Source organism: Vipera berus (assembly GCF_964194415.1).
Source record: "Vipera berus genome assembly, chromosome: 5".
NCBI lineage: Eukaryota > Metazoa > Chordata > Lepidosauria > Squamata > Viperidae > Vipera > Vipera berus.
This window is the reverse complement of record NC_138207.1, coordinates 27,473,455-27,490,354: the sequence shown is the minus strand read 5'-3', so window position 1 is coordinate 27,490,354 and position 16,900 is coordinate 27,473,455. Positions and strand designations below refer to the sequence as shown.

The window sequence follows — 16,900 nt, the reverse complement described above, 5'->3', positions numbered from 1 at the left end:
GGACTCTCTTTGCTTTTAAACAGCCAGAGGCTGCTGGGAAAAGCTACAAAACTGAGTTAAGGAGAATGGGTGGAGGGGCACAGTAGCTAGGTCCTTGCTGATTGGACTCTCTTTGCTTTTAAACAGCCAGAGGCTGCTGGGAAAAGCTACAAAACTGAATTAAGGAGAATGGGTGGAGGGGCACAGTAGCTAAGTCCTTGCTGATTGGACTTTCTTTGCTTTTAAACAGCCAGAGGCTGCTGGGAAAAGCTACAAAACTGAATTAAGGAGAATGGGTGGAGGGGCACAGTAGCTAGGTCCTTGCTGATTGGACTCTCTTTGCTTTTAAACTGCCAGAGGCTGCTGGGAAAAGCTACAAAACTGAGTTAAGGAGAATGGGTGGAGGGGCACAGTAGCTAGGTCCTTGCTGATTGGACTCTCTTTGCTTTTAAACTGCCAGAGGCTGCTGGGAAAAGCTACAAAACTGAGTTAAGGAGAATGGGTGGAGGGGCACAGTAGCTAAGTCCTTGCTGATTGGACTCTCTTTGCTTTTAAACCGCCAGAGGCTGCTGGGAAAAGCTACAAAACTGAGTTAAGGAGAATGGGTGGAGGGGCACAGTAGCTAAGTCCTTGCTGATTGGACTCTTTGCTTTTAAACTGCCAGAGGCTGCTGGGAACAGCTACAAAACTGAGTTAAGGAGAATGGGTGGAGGGGCACAGTAGCTAAGTCCTTGCTGATTGGACTCTCTTTGCTTTTAAACCGCCAGAGGCTGCTGGGAAAAGCTACAAAACTGAGTTAAGGAGAATGGGTGGAGGGGCACAGTAGCTAAGTCCTTGCTGATTGGACTCTCTTTGCTTTTAAACTGCCAGAGGCTGCTGGGAAAAGCTACAAAACTGAGTTAAGGAGAATGGGTGGAGGGGCACAGTAGCTAAGTCCTTGCTGATTGGACTCTTTGCTTTTAAACTGCCAGAGGCTGCTGGGAAAAGCTACAAAACTGAGTTAAGGAAAATGGGTGGAGGGGCACAGTAGCTAAGTCCTTGCTGATTGGACTCTCTTTGCTTTTAAACTGCCAGAGGCTGCTGGGAAAAGCTACAAAACTGAGTTAAGGAGAATGGGTGGAGGGGCACAGTAGCTAAGTCCTTGCTGATTGGACTCTCTTTGCTTTTAAACCGCCAGAGGCTGCTGGGAAAAGCTACAAAACTGAATTAAGGAGAATGGGTGGAGGGGCACAGTAGCTAAGTCCTTGCTGATTGGACTCTCTTTGCTTTTAAACCGCCAGAGTCTGCTGGGAAAAGCTACAAAACTGAGTTAAGGAGAATGGGTGGAGGGGCACAGTAGCTAAGTCCTTGCTGATTGGACTCTCTTTGCTTTTAAACCGCCAGAGGCTGCTGGGAAAAGCTACAAAACTGAGTTAAGGAGAATGGGTGGAGGGGCACAGTAGCTAAGTCCTTGCTGATTGGACTCTCTCTCATGGCTCAGCTTGGAAACCTCTCTCTTTTCCCTCAGCATGGCTGGCTCAGGAATTCTGGGAGTTGAAGTCCACAAGTCATAAAAGAGCCAAGGTTGCCTACCCCTGGGCTAGACAAACGAATTAGAGAAAAAGGAATGTGATACTTATTTTTTACCTTATTCTACTAAGAAAAATATTATAGATTGAAAATTTAACATTGTTTACTATAATTTGCTATATCTATTACTGTTATCAATCATTATTCTCACTACTTCTATTGATATATATCAACCCAGACAATATGCTATTTGCTAAATATTGAATGTAATTGGGGGAAACCCCAACCCCTCCCCCAACTTTCCCCGCTATCCCAACCCCACAACCTATCCCTTCATTTTCCTCCCCACCCTTATAAAAACCAATAAAATTTACATTAAAAAAGGCAAAAAAACACAAGGAAAGCTTATGTATACAAAAGGAAACTGCCCTGCCTTTGACCTAATTCTAAGAAAAGCCACGTCAACCTCAATAATTCAAAAGGGATGGCAAATTGTTCGTACCTGGTACCAAGACAAAACAGCATGTGTCACTTCATATACTGAGACAAATAAGAATACCTTTCACCATGCAGTGGATTACCATCTGGCACCAAATTGTTAAATATTAACAAGATGTAATTAGCCACTAAGGAAGCTGAATAGCTGAACAGTTTCATCCAATAAATTGATTACAAACAGTCAGATATTTTATAACATTACCAATAGAAGAGAATATATGTAATTCCGGGCTGAGGAATCCTTTGGTGCTCTCTGAGCACGGTTGTTTGCTTGGACTGTTGTTTTAACCATTTAGTCATGTTCTACTCTTGGCAACTTTATAGGCAAGTGCTCTACATGCTATCCTGTCAAGCATAGCTTCTTTCAGTTGTTGGATATTCATCTTTGCATCAATTTTGATGGTATCAAGCCAGCATTTTCTTTACTTGCCATTCGTCTTGTTCCATTAACCATTCCTAACATGTCAACTCTACAGCGAACCTGGCTGCAGCCATCTTGCTCATTCTAGGTTGCCATATGAATGGGAGGGGGTGCGGAGGATTTGTGCTAATCTAAACAATTCTGTGTCCCATGGGAACCAAGGTTATTCTGTCGGTTATGCTAGAGGTTTGGGTGGATTGCTAGAAAGCCTACCAAACTATTCTACTGGGGAACATAGCTGATTGCATACCTCTAGGATGGGAAGTTTAACTTTGTCATAGTGTATCTTTTAGTAGGGAATTTTAGACCTGATTTCACTTTTGACCATGCCGATATTTTGTATCCAATAAACAGGTTCTTTGAGGAAGTCTCTAGGCTTAGTTCTGATTTATCTGCCTCTATCTATCAGAACCATGACACCTTCATTGACTTCTCCAATGATTTTGCATGCATGACATGGCCAAAGTAAATCAGACATAGTCTTCTGATTTTGGCTTCTAGTGATGTATCTATTCAGCATCTCTCTAATAGCTGCTGGCTTTCTATGGTACAGACAATAATTTACACCAGCACCACATTCAAAGTCATCAACATGTTTGCTTGCAGATGTCACATTACCTATCTGGAAAGAGGACCTGGATTATTCTGACCCTGCTTATCATAGAGACATCAATCAGAGTTTGTTTTTCCTGTTGACGGGAAAGAATTGTGATAAGAGTGAAACTAAACCAGGAAATCCACCATTCACTGCCCTGAAAGTGCCCATATTAAATTGTGTAAGGCAGCAACACCACCCAGTCTTATTACTGACCAACAATAAAGGTGGGGGCAGCACAATTCACAGCAGGTTTTCTGTTGAATCAAGAATGTCAGAAACTCATGTTAATGTCATTCATTTGGCTGGGCCCTTAGACCTTTCTTCTACCTCACAGACCCCACCTTCTCAAAGAATTTGACATATCCAAAATTTCATCTATCCAGGGCCTTTACAGATAGGTAATGAAATATCTGCAAGCAAACATCTTGATGACTTTGAATGTGGTGAACCTGATTCACTTAAGAAGAAAATCAAATCAATACAAATAGTGCAATTTTAGTTGATATGTATAAATTAGTAAAAGCTTATTCATGCAAAGTCCATTAAAAGCAATATTCCTGTGTGATGGATTTCTCTGTAGATTAAAATTCAAATTTGTAGACACTTATATAAATAATGAACTTTGTACACATCTAAGTTACACAGATAGTAGCATAACTGGCCAAGGAAATTTTATGTGTGAAAATATCCTGCTTTTATTCTTCTGACACGCAAGAGTTCATGATCCAAGATCAAATTCAAATTCTCCCCTGTAAAGTCTCTCGATCTGAAAAAAGATACTTAAATACTTAACAGCATTTTTGTCTCTATAAAGCCTGATTGTAGTTGACTCTCATAATTTGCTTCCAAAAGGATCTGTTGCAGAATTCTTTTACCTCCTTATATCTATGGCAATTCTCAGTCATGCAGGTCACAGCTGTCTCAAAGGTGCTTTTTCAAAAGGTAACTGGACTGTTTTTTCCTTGAGGAAGAAGACATTTTGCTTCTCACTGAAAAAGCTTCATTGGTTCTGGCAGGATGGTTGGCGCTATGGAGGGATTAGTTCTGGCAGGATGGGGGGACGGGTTTGGAAGGATCTTTTTTTTTTGGCAGTCATCTGGTCTTAACACTCACCCTAAGAGCTCTTGAGGCCACTTGGGGGCTTAACTGTGCCCTCAGGGTCACCTGAAGTTACCTGAAGGTTATCTCAAGAAGTAGTACATCTAAAACTAAGGGTCACTCCTTAGTCCTAGATGTATTATTCCTCATTTTACACTCCATTCTGTACACTGCAGAATATGATTCCAAGCAAAACATATAATCACAGCATGTTCCTCCTGTACACTTTAATATAGATATCTACGGATACTTTATCTAACAATTCTTAGCCAATAGACTGAATATTTGTTATGTTAACCAACATTTTCGTCTTGTAAAACTGAGGATGAAAGTTACACACTACTCTAAATACAAGGAATATATAGATGCATAGAAATGAGGGGAAGTAAGAAAATTATTACATTAAGGTGTCATGTAATAAAATAATTCAAATGCAGGTGGAAAAAAGGCATAAGCAAGTAAGCTTCTGCCTCCTCCCTCCAGGAGAGAATTTAGAAAGTAAGCAATCTGACACCATCTATACATTTTACCTTTTGCCATTTACTGATTTCTATGGCATTTATCTCTGAATGCTTTTTCAACATTACATAAGTCTCAGAATGAAGTTAAAAAGCAGTATCTGTCAAATCAGGATACTAAGATTTATAATTAGCTAAAAAATGAGACAGAGATGCTGCTGAATAGCATCCAGACACAGCTACCTAATCTCTTACGATTTTCGTAACTAAGTTAGCCAGGAAGCAAATTCAATTGCTGTGGAAATAAAATTAAATTTGATGTACATTATTGCTATGCTCCACTAATTTCCCTGCATCACATGAAATATCCCTCTTTTGATAAATATCAGCCTTCAGTTTTTTCAAAGACAATAACTCTTGATTCCAACCAAGAGACCCAGAAGAAGCCAGCTACAGAAGTAGGTTACAAAGGGTCAGATTCTATGGGGGAATTCTGTCCTGAATCTTCTTTGTGTTCAAAATGCAATTTAAAAACCACTTCTTAAATGACATTTATCATTTGTTTGAATTAGAGTTGAAAGAGATAAGGCATATCTTATCACTGAAACTAGGCACCCAAAGCACTAGAAACTGATATGGTGTTTTTTTGCAAACCTGTGCACAATGAAATTCACAATGAGCTACATGGTCTTGAGAATCTGGTTCTCTCAATGTTGTAGGATCCAATCTAGGTCAGTCAGCCCTTAATGCTGGAGCCCATTTTCAGGGCTAGAGAGAAGTTCCTTGAAGATGGGCTCCAGCACAAATCCAAAAGCTCAGAAGACAAAACCCTCGGTCCTGGTGACTAACCTAGACCAGATCCTGTAACATTATCCTAGGACACGTACATTTGCCTTCATTCTGAATGTTGTGTTGAAATTCATGTATTGAAATAAAACTCTTCAATAAATTTCAGTGTGTATTAGATGTGGATGACCCCTAGTAAAACGTACAGGCTGCAGAAACACCCAGAATTTCAACTGCTTTTCCAGGCAATCAAAAATTAGGTTTGTGCTGATAGTAGTGGAAAAGTAATCATCTGTAATAATTGTCGAGACTGAGGTAGATGTTTCCTGGCAACTCTGCTCAGGATCTCTGATTGCTTCTAATAAACACACTAGTGAGTGGGTGGGTGAGTGTCTGAGTTTACATAAAATGTATGTGTGGTATACAGGTAATCCTGAATTTACAACCATTTGTTCAGCAACCATTCAAAGTTACAATGGTGCTGAAAAAAATTAACTTATGATTGGCTCTCATACTTACGACCATCAGTGATCATGGGATTGCAATTCAGGTACTTAGCAACAGGCATGAATTTACAAATGGTAGCAGTATCTTGCGGTCATATAACTGCATTTGCGACCTTCTCAGTCAGCTTCCAACATGCCAGGTCTATGGGGAAAGCTGGATTTGCTCAAAGGGCACATGATTCACTTATAACCATGGCACAAAAAGTTCAGAAAATTGGGCACAACTCACTTAACAATGTGACAGAATTGCTGATTCCAATTGTGGTCATACGTTAAGGACTACCTGCATGTGAATGGCACATACATGCATGTGTATTCATCAACTTCCAATTCAAGAATCAGTCTACAATGTCCATTGTTCTGTATATGGAAAGTAGACAACCTTCTCCTAATTCAAAAGCTCCTATTATGAAGCTATTAAAGAAATGAAAAATGTAACTAGTAGCTACGTTTGTTTTTACCAAATATAACAGTCTGTCTGTTATGTACTATTCAAAAAGCCCTTATTTGCTTCTAAAAGCACTCATAAAAGAATGTGAAGCAATTGTGTCATTTATTCTTCAGAAAATGCTCTGTGTTAACCAAGGGGGAACACCCCCCCAATATTGAATAATTATTCTTCAACTATTTCTATAAAAGCAAGGGATGAAAAGAGTGTCAGAACCAATATACAGAACTGATTTTAAATAGAAATATCCATACTGATTGCATCTATATATAAGGCTACAATATATTTTAACCATGAGTTACTGAATAAGCCATAATGGCCTAGTTCATAATAATGAGGTATGTTAACAGGTGGTTTCATACAGTGTTCTAAGCCAAATTATCATAGTATGGCTTAGTTGTATATCATCTAAGTAAATATATTTCAATTGTTCTATAACAACATACATGGATACCGTGATGATATGTGACATAACCGAACCAACAGTAAAACTCAAAAGGTGTGTGGCTACAATCAATAAATTTTACTAAGTTAATGCATAACTGCACCTTCAGAGACAATGAAGAGCAACTCTCTTTACCTTTAAAGTGTTTGCCAAAAGAGGATTTTGGAAGACTTGGCCATGCTCTGGTGCTTCACCATTGATCAAGAGGTCCTTTCCATGTTGATTTCCAGGTGACTGAAGGACATAAGCATCTTGCTTCCAATGGTAAGAAGTAATTTCAGACACTGGAAAGCCTTTCTCAGCCATTTCTATTGCTGGTTGCAAAATCTGCCCCATGGAAAGCTGAATCAAGGAATATTGCATTGTTGTCAATCCACACACACACACACACACACACACACACATGAATTCTAATCTAACAATGGGCAGAATATAAGCTTAGCTTGAAAACATAAAGGAAATTAGTAAAATATCAGCAGGTGACAATAAGAAACAGCGATATTTTTAAAAGAGGGAGGGGAGAGGTCAATGGCCTGTTCTTTTGCCTGCCCTTCCCCATATCTTAGGCAAGCAGAAGAAACGGTGCAATTAAAGGAAAAGCAAATTCAGGTACTTTTTTTTTAAAAAAAGCAAACGTTTATGAAATAAAACTGCAGCTAGTCCTCAACTTACAACTACAACTGGGACCAGAATTTCCATTACTAAGCAAGGCAGTTGATAAATGAATTGTGCCTGATTTTATGGCTTTTATGCCATGGTTGTTAAGTGAATCACTGCAGTTTTAAGTGAATAACATAGTTGTTAAGTGAATCTGGCTTCCCCTCTTGGCTTTGCTTGTCAGAAGACAGCTGGGAAAGTCACAAATGGTAATCACATGGCTCATGGGTACTGCAACATTGATTACATGCCAGTTGCCAAGCAGCCAAAGTTTGATCATGTGACTGTGGGGGTCACTGCAAGGACCAAGTGTAAATTACTTTTTTCAGTGCCATTGTAACTTTGACCAGTTGTTAAATAAATGGTTGCAAGTCAAAGACTACCTGTAATCAATGTTTTGAGCAAGAACATTTGCTAGACTTTTACCTGTTTACTTCCATACAAAGTGACAGCATCACACCATGTAGCAGCAGCACCAGGGACTGTGATGTTACATGCATGTCGTAAAGGCAAAGGATTCGCTTCATCAAAGCCATCTTCTTTTAGCAGCTCCAGGGTGAGGGATTGTGGAGACCGTCCACTGCAAAGCAATCAGAGATACACAGGTGAGGCATATAAAACCCAAGCTTTATTCAATTTTAAAAGGAAAAAGAAAAAAGACTGATGCATCACAATCAGCTTAACAGAGCCCCGAGGATCAACCACTCAAAATAATGCAAGCGATTTCCAGGCTTTTTAAATAGGTTACAACATTACAGTTCATATTCCTGAAACTCTTGTTATTTCAACCAATTCTTGTTCTACAATTAATCTCAACATTTTAGGATTCTTCCCAACAGCTCTTAGTAGCACCCTTCTAAAGTCCATCTGAAGGCTATTCTGTCTTTCCCTCCTTCATAGGTGTTCTGATATAAGGAAAAAAATGGAAAGGATAGTTGCAAATGGAAGACGGAAGCCTGGATCATGTGAAAGTCACACATAATTTATAATTAAGAACGTACTTGGAAAATAACCTTTTGTTCATTCAGGCCTTATCCCACTTGCCCTTTGCCCCACAATAATCCCATCTCATCCAGCCGTCTTCTCCCTTGTCGACATAATGCTGTCTTCATCTCGTTCCCAGCTCATGAAGAAGCCAAAAATGTCATTAGCTACAGCAGTATGAAGGCCATAGTTTCCTCCAGCAGCTGCCATTATCCCATCCCTTTTCCAAATGGATAAAATGTATAAGCTTTTGTGATGTATTTATTTAGTCAGTAAATTTGTATATCTATAGGAACTCCCAGTAGTTAACATTTTTTTAAAAAAAGCACACAACATAATTAAACTGTCAAGGCTAAGTGAAAGAAAAATTTAAAACAGTAACATTCAAAACAAAATAACCCTCCTCCTGTTCAAAAATTCTTCAGAAAAGCTGTATCTAAAAAGCAATGAAAGAGGAGGCTAATCTAATTTTCAAGCGAGGATATGGAATGCAATTCCAGATAGATTTTCTTTTTTGTGCCAGGGATGCAAAATGCACATGGAATTTTGATAGCATTCAAGTAAACATTTAGTAATGTACATTATATTGATTTGTGATGAATATAATAAATCAGTTAGTATAATACTAAGTTAGTATATAATAGTGAGTTAGTATAATACCCAACACAGTGTTTGATTTATAATAATAATATATTAAGATTTAACTTCTCAGTGCGACACAGGAATTTACGACATATAGATATAAAATTATGTGAAAGTCTACATACTTCTAATGACACTTTCACTTAGATCTCACAGAAACATAGTTTTCATTGACAGGCTTCTGTGTTTTTCAAAATATTAACATATGAAGTTTTCATGATAAGGATATGCAACCATAGAAAAGATTCATCCAATAAGAATGATTCCTCACTTGTGAACCTTAGCAGAATCCAACCTGTACTGTGGTAAGAGAAAGAACTGTTGAAATAATGTTTATATCATCCTCTCTTTCTTCAATCACTCCCATGTGTTGCTCTGGATATTTTGTGGTATGGAAATGATAGCAGTTCTTAAATCATGGCCTGAGAACTGAACAAAAGAGAGTATCATACGGAAGATGGATAAAATCAGGCCTGCTTGGTTATTCTGGTGATGCCAATAGAGGATAATATATGTAGCTCAGGACTGAAGGCTAGTACAAGCTAGCACTGAAGTTGTTACCTATTCAGATAATGAAACACCTGCAAGCAAACAACCAAGCTCAGAGAGCACTAATGACTCCACACTTCAAATAATAAACGGTTCTATATGTTAATCACAACTGATAAACTGATAACAGTAGAAATTTTGCCAGAAAATGGCGCCTCTCATTTTGTTACACATCCATACAGGTGTATTAAGCAGTGCAGACATTCTCTGCAACTGTAATATCATTTTAATTCCATGGCAGTTACTACTTTCCTTTTTCAGAAAAATAGTTTCTTCAAGTCAAGTATCACTATCCTTTTTCCCAGCTGTGCATGAATACAGCCAGGGTCTCTGAAACTTCTCATACATTTGTCTTGTTGTTGTTTTTTAAATCAAACCCTAAGCCTGAATTCTGATTAGTTTGTTATACTGTTATTTTTATACACCTAATATGCCTTTACTGCAAATTATTGCATGGAATCATAAAAAATATTTTCCATTAGAAAAAAACCTTTTAATTATACTTTCACCATAGTGCTTGCTCTAATGTCATATATGGGAAAAAGTCATTTGTATTTGATATTGTTTCCTGTTTCTTTGTGAAATGTTCAAAGAGACGGGTATGTTTGGAAATCAGATTTATGAGAGACAGAACATCCTGCTCTTTGCCCTTTGACTAAGCGCAACAGAAAAAGAATAAAAAATCAACTGAGTGGACTTTTACGGCACCTTGCTATTCACTTTAGTGAAGCTCAACAGCAGAAGGGCAGCCATTCCCTTTGCACTGGCCAAAAGTTCAACAAAAGTCAGACGTAAGAAAATCAGAACGAAAAGAAAAGGAAATGAGGTACAAAGCTGAATTCTGACCTTCTAATTCAATACAAAAAACTCCCAAATGAAACTTTCTATCCACTGTAATATTCTATATACACAAAATCACTAGCAGGGACAGTTTAAAAATAAAGTGGCATCGGGCACACGAGCCTTTTGGTACAAATCCAAAAATTGAGCAATTACTATTTGCACATACAAAAAGCTTGTGAGAACTGCAGCAATCCTAATAGCTATCATTACATTGTAATGTTCAGGGAAATTCAATCCAGAAAATCAGTTCAGAAAAAGTGCCTTTGTTTGTTTAGGAAGTATTAGTTGTAATAAGCTGGAGTCTTCTTTGCATTATTTCCTTAAATGAGTCTTTCTTTGCATTATTTCTCCATCACCAATTTTTCCACACTTCAAGCAACAGCTATACATCCTCTCCCAATACTGTATCACCAATAAGGCTTAATCAGTCCTCGATTCAAGTGTTTTTTCTGCTTTTAATTTATTGGCTCTGAGCAAAGAGCCTATCCCCTTCATGGATTACTGCCTTGTCGTGGCGAAGGGGCTTGCGTAATTCAATGAAGCTATCCAGAGTCTCAGCTATATTTTCCACAACTCATTTAGACACGATTCATCTATTCTTTCCCTTCCACTCCTATTTCTATCACAAAGGAATTATCAGTGTCTGGTATAGCCTCCTGAAGCTTCAATCCTGTTTCCTTTTATAAAAAGGCTACAAAACCTGGGGTTTTTAAGGAGCCCTGGAGCGGGGTGGTATGTTACCCTGCTTTTAATTTATATTTATGTGATATATAATAGGTTTTCTTTTTCACCAAAATGGGTTTTCCAATTGTTTTTCCTTATTTTAACCCTAATTTTCAAGTGCAACTCAGTTGGTCTAAAATCTAATAAACAAATAAATAATTTGTTGCAGATAAGCCTTTATATTGCAAAGTTTCAGGCACCCTGTATTGGGTATTGAGCAAATACTCCTTGTGAATGGTGAAACTTTTTCTTTCTTCTATCTATTCTTCTAGGAGGTTTTACTTCTACAACCTATATCCTAAGCTTTATTTTTTACTTGGTTATGCTTGTTTGTTTACTGCTTTTGTTCTGCCTGGAGAGCCAGTTTGGTCTAGTAGTTAAGGCAGCAGGCTAAAACCAGGAGACTGTGAATTCTAGTGTTGTTTTAGGCATGAAAGACGGCTGGGTGATTTTGAGCCAGCCATTCCCCCAGGATGGGTTGTTGTGGAGAATATAGGAGAAGGAAATAATATTCAGTATGCTTGTCACCTTGAGTTATTTATAAAAAATAATAATAAAGGTGGGACAAAAATGAATGAATGCTTTAGTTTGATTAGGCACGTCTGCATATTTTGTTTCTTTTCTTGAACCTGGTATTGGGAGCCCAGCCCTTTCCTTTAGTGCTAGCCTCATATATACCTTTTCGGAACTCACCTTCCATTGAGACCACGCACCTGCTTTGTCCTTGCCTCATAGTACAGGCAGAAACAATCTCCACCCAGCCCTGTACTAAAAGGTTCCGTAACATTTAAAGCGGCGGCGACAGCCACAGCAGCGTCTACAGCATTGCCGCCCATCTTTAAAATATCTGCAACCAAGAATTTCATTAAGAATACGGCAGTAGCGGAATAATACTATGAAATAATAAGACATTATCCTCCCCAAATTTAAAGATTACAACCACTGAAGAAAAATAAATAAATACCAAGGCCAATATTCGTGGCAAGAGACTGGCTTGACGCAACACAGGCATTACAGCAAACCACGGGGGATCGTCGGGAACAGAACTTAAGCTGTGACATCTTTCTGGAACTGAGGTCAATGTGAAATCTGCATAGAAAAGAAAGGAATATAGTTACAAGGCACGTCAAGCCACACGTTGTATGCTAGCCAGAATCAGGATGGTATCAAATGTTTATTCAATAAAAAAATTGAAAGTATCTTTTTATTTATATATTTATTCAATTTGTATGCTGTCCAGAGGTGCTTTGGATTTTGAGATGGGAAAGGAGAGGAGTCCCTGTCTGCTAGTGGAATTGATGACTATAAAGGGTGGTGTTTATCTCTGTTTCAAGGCCATTGAGCCAATGTTGGCCAAAGACATTTCTGTGGTCATGTGGCCAGCATGCTGTCATGGAGTGTTGGGTGGCATTTAAGTTTAATAAAGAAATAAATACATTAAAATATACTTTCCGTTTTTTAATTACATAGTCTGGCCAACTCCATCTCAATTCTGGCTGACATGCAAGAAGACATTAAAAATAAAATAATATCAAGATCATACAAAACAAGTACCTGGAAAAAGACCAGCACAACCACCAAAAGAAACATACCCCAGGGATCTACCAATCACCCTCACCCAAAGTCTTGGTAACAGCCAGGTTTTAAGAGCTCAGTTCAATAGGGGCAAGGTGGAGACCATATGAATCTTGGGGCAGAAGGAAACATAATTCCTGACAACAGGTATTCTAACTGAGAAAGTCTGTTTATTATATCCCATCAAAGATCGGTTGCTGTTGTACACCAAAGACAAATGCACAAAGCTTTTCAAATTCACAATAGTTGGGATACAGGGATTCTCTGAACTTTGCTTTTCACACCTGGCAAGAAATGTCTGTAAATGTGAAAACAAGCTCAGAGAACTGCTCCAACCCAATCAGTGTATTTCTACTAACTTTTAAGTTACACTTATGTTCTTATAGGGCAGGAGTCCCCAAATTCTCATTGACCCCTTCATGAAGGTTCAAATTGCTCATCGATATCCCCAAATATGTATATGAAACATATTATTGGGAGACAGTGCTGAGCATTTTGGAGAACTATATTGTAGAGTTAAAATTTCTCAAAGGGCATCCTTTATTTTTAAAACACCAGGAAGTCGGGATTACCCGGGCAAGCACGTGTTATTTGGAGAAAGCGCTGATGACTTTAGCCAACAGAAAAAGCATCTTTCTAGGTGTGAGCCAGTAAAAAGTTATGGGGAGGGGGGGGAATCGTGGTTTCTTCAGCTTGGCATCAAGAAGAACGTCAAGGACATGCTTGGCCACCAGACCGTAAGTTCAACCTATCTGGAAGAAGGCGCCACGTTGCAGAAGACGGTTCTTTCGCACGAATTAAGCCAACCACGAGAATGACTCCATCCCCACGTGCACCCTCTCCTAACGCAGGCAGGTCGAGACGAGACGAGACAGCTCCACCCTTGCTCCTTCGTCGACAGGAGGCAAACGCAAACGGAGCAAAAGCCCTATTTTAACTAGCAGGACGAAAGTCCGCCTCCTCTTACCTTCGCGTTGCAACTTACGACGCAACAAGGGCACTTGACTTTCAAACACACACAAAAAACGCCTCGGGAAACCAGATCAATAAGTACCAGTATTTGGGCTGTATTCACGTGACTGCAGAACACGTGATGACTGTTCAGTCTGGTTTCCTGCCGCTAGGCGTCAAAGATGTTATATAGAACAGAAAACGGGGGTTGGCGCTTCGAGCAGGAGTATCTGGAAGTGTCCTCAGTTGTGGTGCTAGCTTGTTTAATGAGGTGTTAACATATCCAATGTGCGTTTGTGAGGTATTTTACCACGGCAGTGTTCGTTATAAAAGAACTCAGCCTTAGCCTTATACCTCTTTAAAGAAGGCAGATCTGAGTTATCCATTATGCTACAAGTGTTCGGCAGAATACTTTGATGCACTTAACAGGTGTGACCTTCAGTCAGTCCGTGGTAACTATTTTTTTTAGCATTCCGATGTTGCAACAGTTCGAAGGTTGATAGACATCTGCGGTTCAACTCCATTTCAAAACAATTTTGCATCATTCCTCCTCTAATTGCACCTTACATTAGTACATTTTTTCACTGTTTTTGCTCATTGTATGGGGGGGGGGGGTCTGGTAAAGCAGGGATGTTTAGGAAAACCCCCAAAACTGGAGTGTTGGAATTATAGTTTAACTGGTTTAAGTTACAGCCTTGAAGAAAAATATTGATCATTCTGAGCTATTCCCATTACAGAATCATACTTTGAATGACCTCCCTTTTCATGTGTGGTCTGGGAGCAATTTTTCCCCAGTGCCTCCTCACTAAAAATCTCCTTTCTTCAGCAAAAGAATGTTGTGGTCTGACATTGATATGCAACAGTAGACATGGACTTCTTTGATCCCTCCATTGGCTTCCCAGAAGTGAGCATGGTTCAGAAGTGATAAGACTACTGATTTTTTTCAGCTAGCCAGACCATCTCTGAAGATGATGAAGATAGTCCTTCAAAGTAACTAGAGTACTCTTATATTGGATAACACAACTCTACATATTATTATTGCAAAGCAGAATTTCTCAACCTTAGCTTCTTTAAGCTGTGTGGACCTCAATTCATGTGGAGTTGAAGTCTGTACACTTAACAGTTGCTAAAGTTGACAAACACTACTAAAAAGGAAACTGCATAGAAATGTATTTATTAAATTTATGTGGCCACCTAACTTACACATAGGTGACTGTGGGCAGCTTACAACATTAAAAAAATGCAATATAAAGACCCACCTCCTCCCCAGCCCATGGCAGCAGCAACATAATTAAATAAAGCATTTGATTGATTCCATTCATGGTTCATCTTCATTTATGGTTCCTAGACTTGCTGACAAAACTATGTCTTTAGGGACTTTTGGAAAATCAACAGGGTGGGACCATTCTTACCTGGGGGGAGGGGGGGAGAATGATGTTCCATAGAAAAGGGGCCACTACCATGAAGGCGTTTTTCCATGATCCCACCAGATATGCACCCCTAATCAATGGGACATACCCTGCCTTCTTGTCCTACTGGGCTGGGTAAAAGTGGAAGGGCATTCCTTCAAATACTCTGGCTTCAAGCCATGTAAGGCTTAATACTACTACTGGTATTACTACTACTAGAAATACTACTAATGTTGCATTCTGTGGCTTTGTTTACCCTAACACTTGTTTTCCTTCCCTTCCACTCAGCCATGTATTATAGCATGTATTTGCAACAAATACATTTCATGCATTTAAACACAAACACAAAAGTTTAGTCCATCCTAAGAGAATATGTTAGCCTTTAAGATATTACAGGGCTTGTTTGAATATATGCTATAACAAAATAATTAACCATCTGGAATGTGGGACTTAACCAGCAGTGAACAAACATTGCATCGGTGCTCTTACTGCTCTTATTAAGGGCAGAAAGAAAAACATGCAAAAATGTATTTTGCAAAAATAATGACAAGCCTTATGCCTTTCACATAGTAATAATATCTTCTTCAGAGCTATTTGAATAAAGGCAATATATTACACTTTTTAAATATTTAAATATTTATTTAATTTTTATAGTAACCTATCTCAATTCATTAAGGTACTTTAAGACTTACTATATTCATTCAATTCATGTACTGACCTTAAGAGCCTTGCAACAATCAAAATGTGGGTTACAGATATTTTCCCCCCAAAAAATGCAGCAGCAGATTACTATACAGTAGTATTGTGCATGTTTTTAATTGTTCTATGATTATTTGCCATCCAGAGTCATTTGTTGAGATGGGCAATTATAAAAATTAAATAATCAATAAATAAATATTGCATCTGTTCTCTTGGGAGTGGAGCATAGTCTCATTTATAAATCATTAATTTCTTAATCCTGGTTGCTGGTATGTAACTTTCAGTGATCACTCCAATTTCCTATCACTGTCAAAATAAACTTAATTACTAATCTCTCCAAAGTCAGAAGTTCTGTTCTTGGGATTTAATGGAAAACAAGTACCGGTATAAAAAAAATTAAAAAATATCCTGTTCAGTTGTGATATACCTTGCAACACACACATATAAAATTTTCCAGACCAATATATACTTGTGTCTCTGTTCAGAAGATACGCTGGTATGATGTAATATTTTTGAAAAAGAATATTGAAACAATATTCTGAAGAAAAGTAAGAACAAACTACTTCTACACTGTTGCCAAGATAAATATGGCTATTTATCAAGCTTGAACTAAACTTTAACTTGCCACTTGGCCAGGAAAGCAAGTTCCAACAGATTTCCATGTTTGGGTATCTGACATGTAGTTTTCACTAGTAAACCTTTTGTATCAACTCCTCTTCCTTGACTGCTTCTTATCTTGTTCAGTCACTAAGTAGTGTCTTCATGGCACCATGGACCATAGCACACTATGCTTCCCTTTTCTCCACCGTCTCCTGGAGTTTGCTCAAATTCATCTTCATTGCATCGATGGCACTATCTAACCATCTCATCCTCTGCCATCCCCTTCTCCTTTTGCCTTCAATCTTTCCCAGTATCAGGGTCTTCCAATGAGTCCTTTCTTCTGACAGCATCTACCTATCTGATGCATCTATCAGTGGAGTGCTTGAAAAGATGAATGGACAGACTACTTTACCATCTTCTCATTGTAGGGACTTGAAGAACAATGGGCAAAACTCTTCTCAATTTCACCTGGTCAAAAAAAAGAGGGAGGGGGGCAGACATTGGCTGATTGGTTGGGGCTTC

The 16,900-nt window shown here is 38.7% G+C and overlaps 1 protein-coding gene across 1 annotated transcript in view; it reads right to left on the bottom strand.

Annotated features, from left to right (window-relative positions):
• LOC308669100 (glutathione hydrolase-like YwrD proenzyme) overlaps nucleotides 1–13,794 on the bottom strand; it is a gene marked incomplete at its 3' end in the record, with an annotated part of 36,593 nt that extends 22,799 nt beyond the window's left edge. The window contains exons 1-5 of the mRNA XM_081329598.1: nucleotides 13,687–13,794; nucleotides 12,109–12,233; nucleotides 11,838–11,991; nucleotides 7,830–7,983; nucleotides 6,882–7,088 (exon numbers count right to left, since the gene is read on the bottom strand). Coding sequence (XP_081185724.1) covers nucleotides 6,882–7,088; nucleotides 7,830–7,983; nucleotides 11,838–11,991; nucleotides 12,109–12,205 — 612 coding nt within the window. The 5' untranslated portion in view covers nucleotides 12,206–12,233; nucleotides 13,687–13,794. The remainder of the gene's footprint in view (nucleotides 1–6,881; nucleotides 7,089–7,829; nucleotides 7,984–11,837; nucleotides 11,992–12,108; nucleotides 12,234–13,686) is intronic.
• Nucleotides 13,795–16,900: the final 3,106 nt, after the last annotated feature.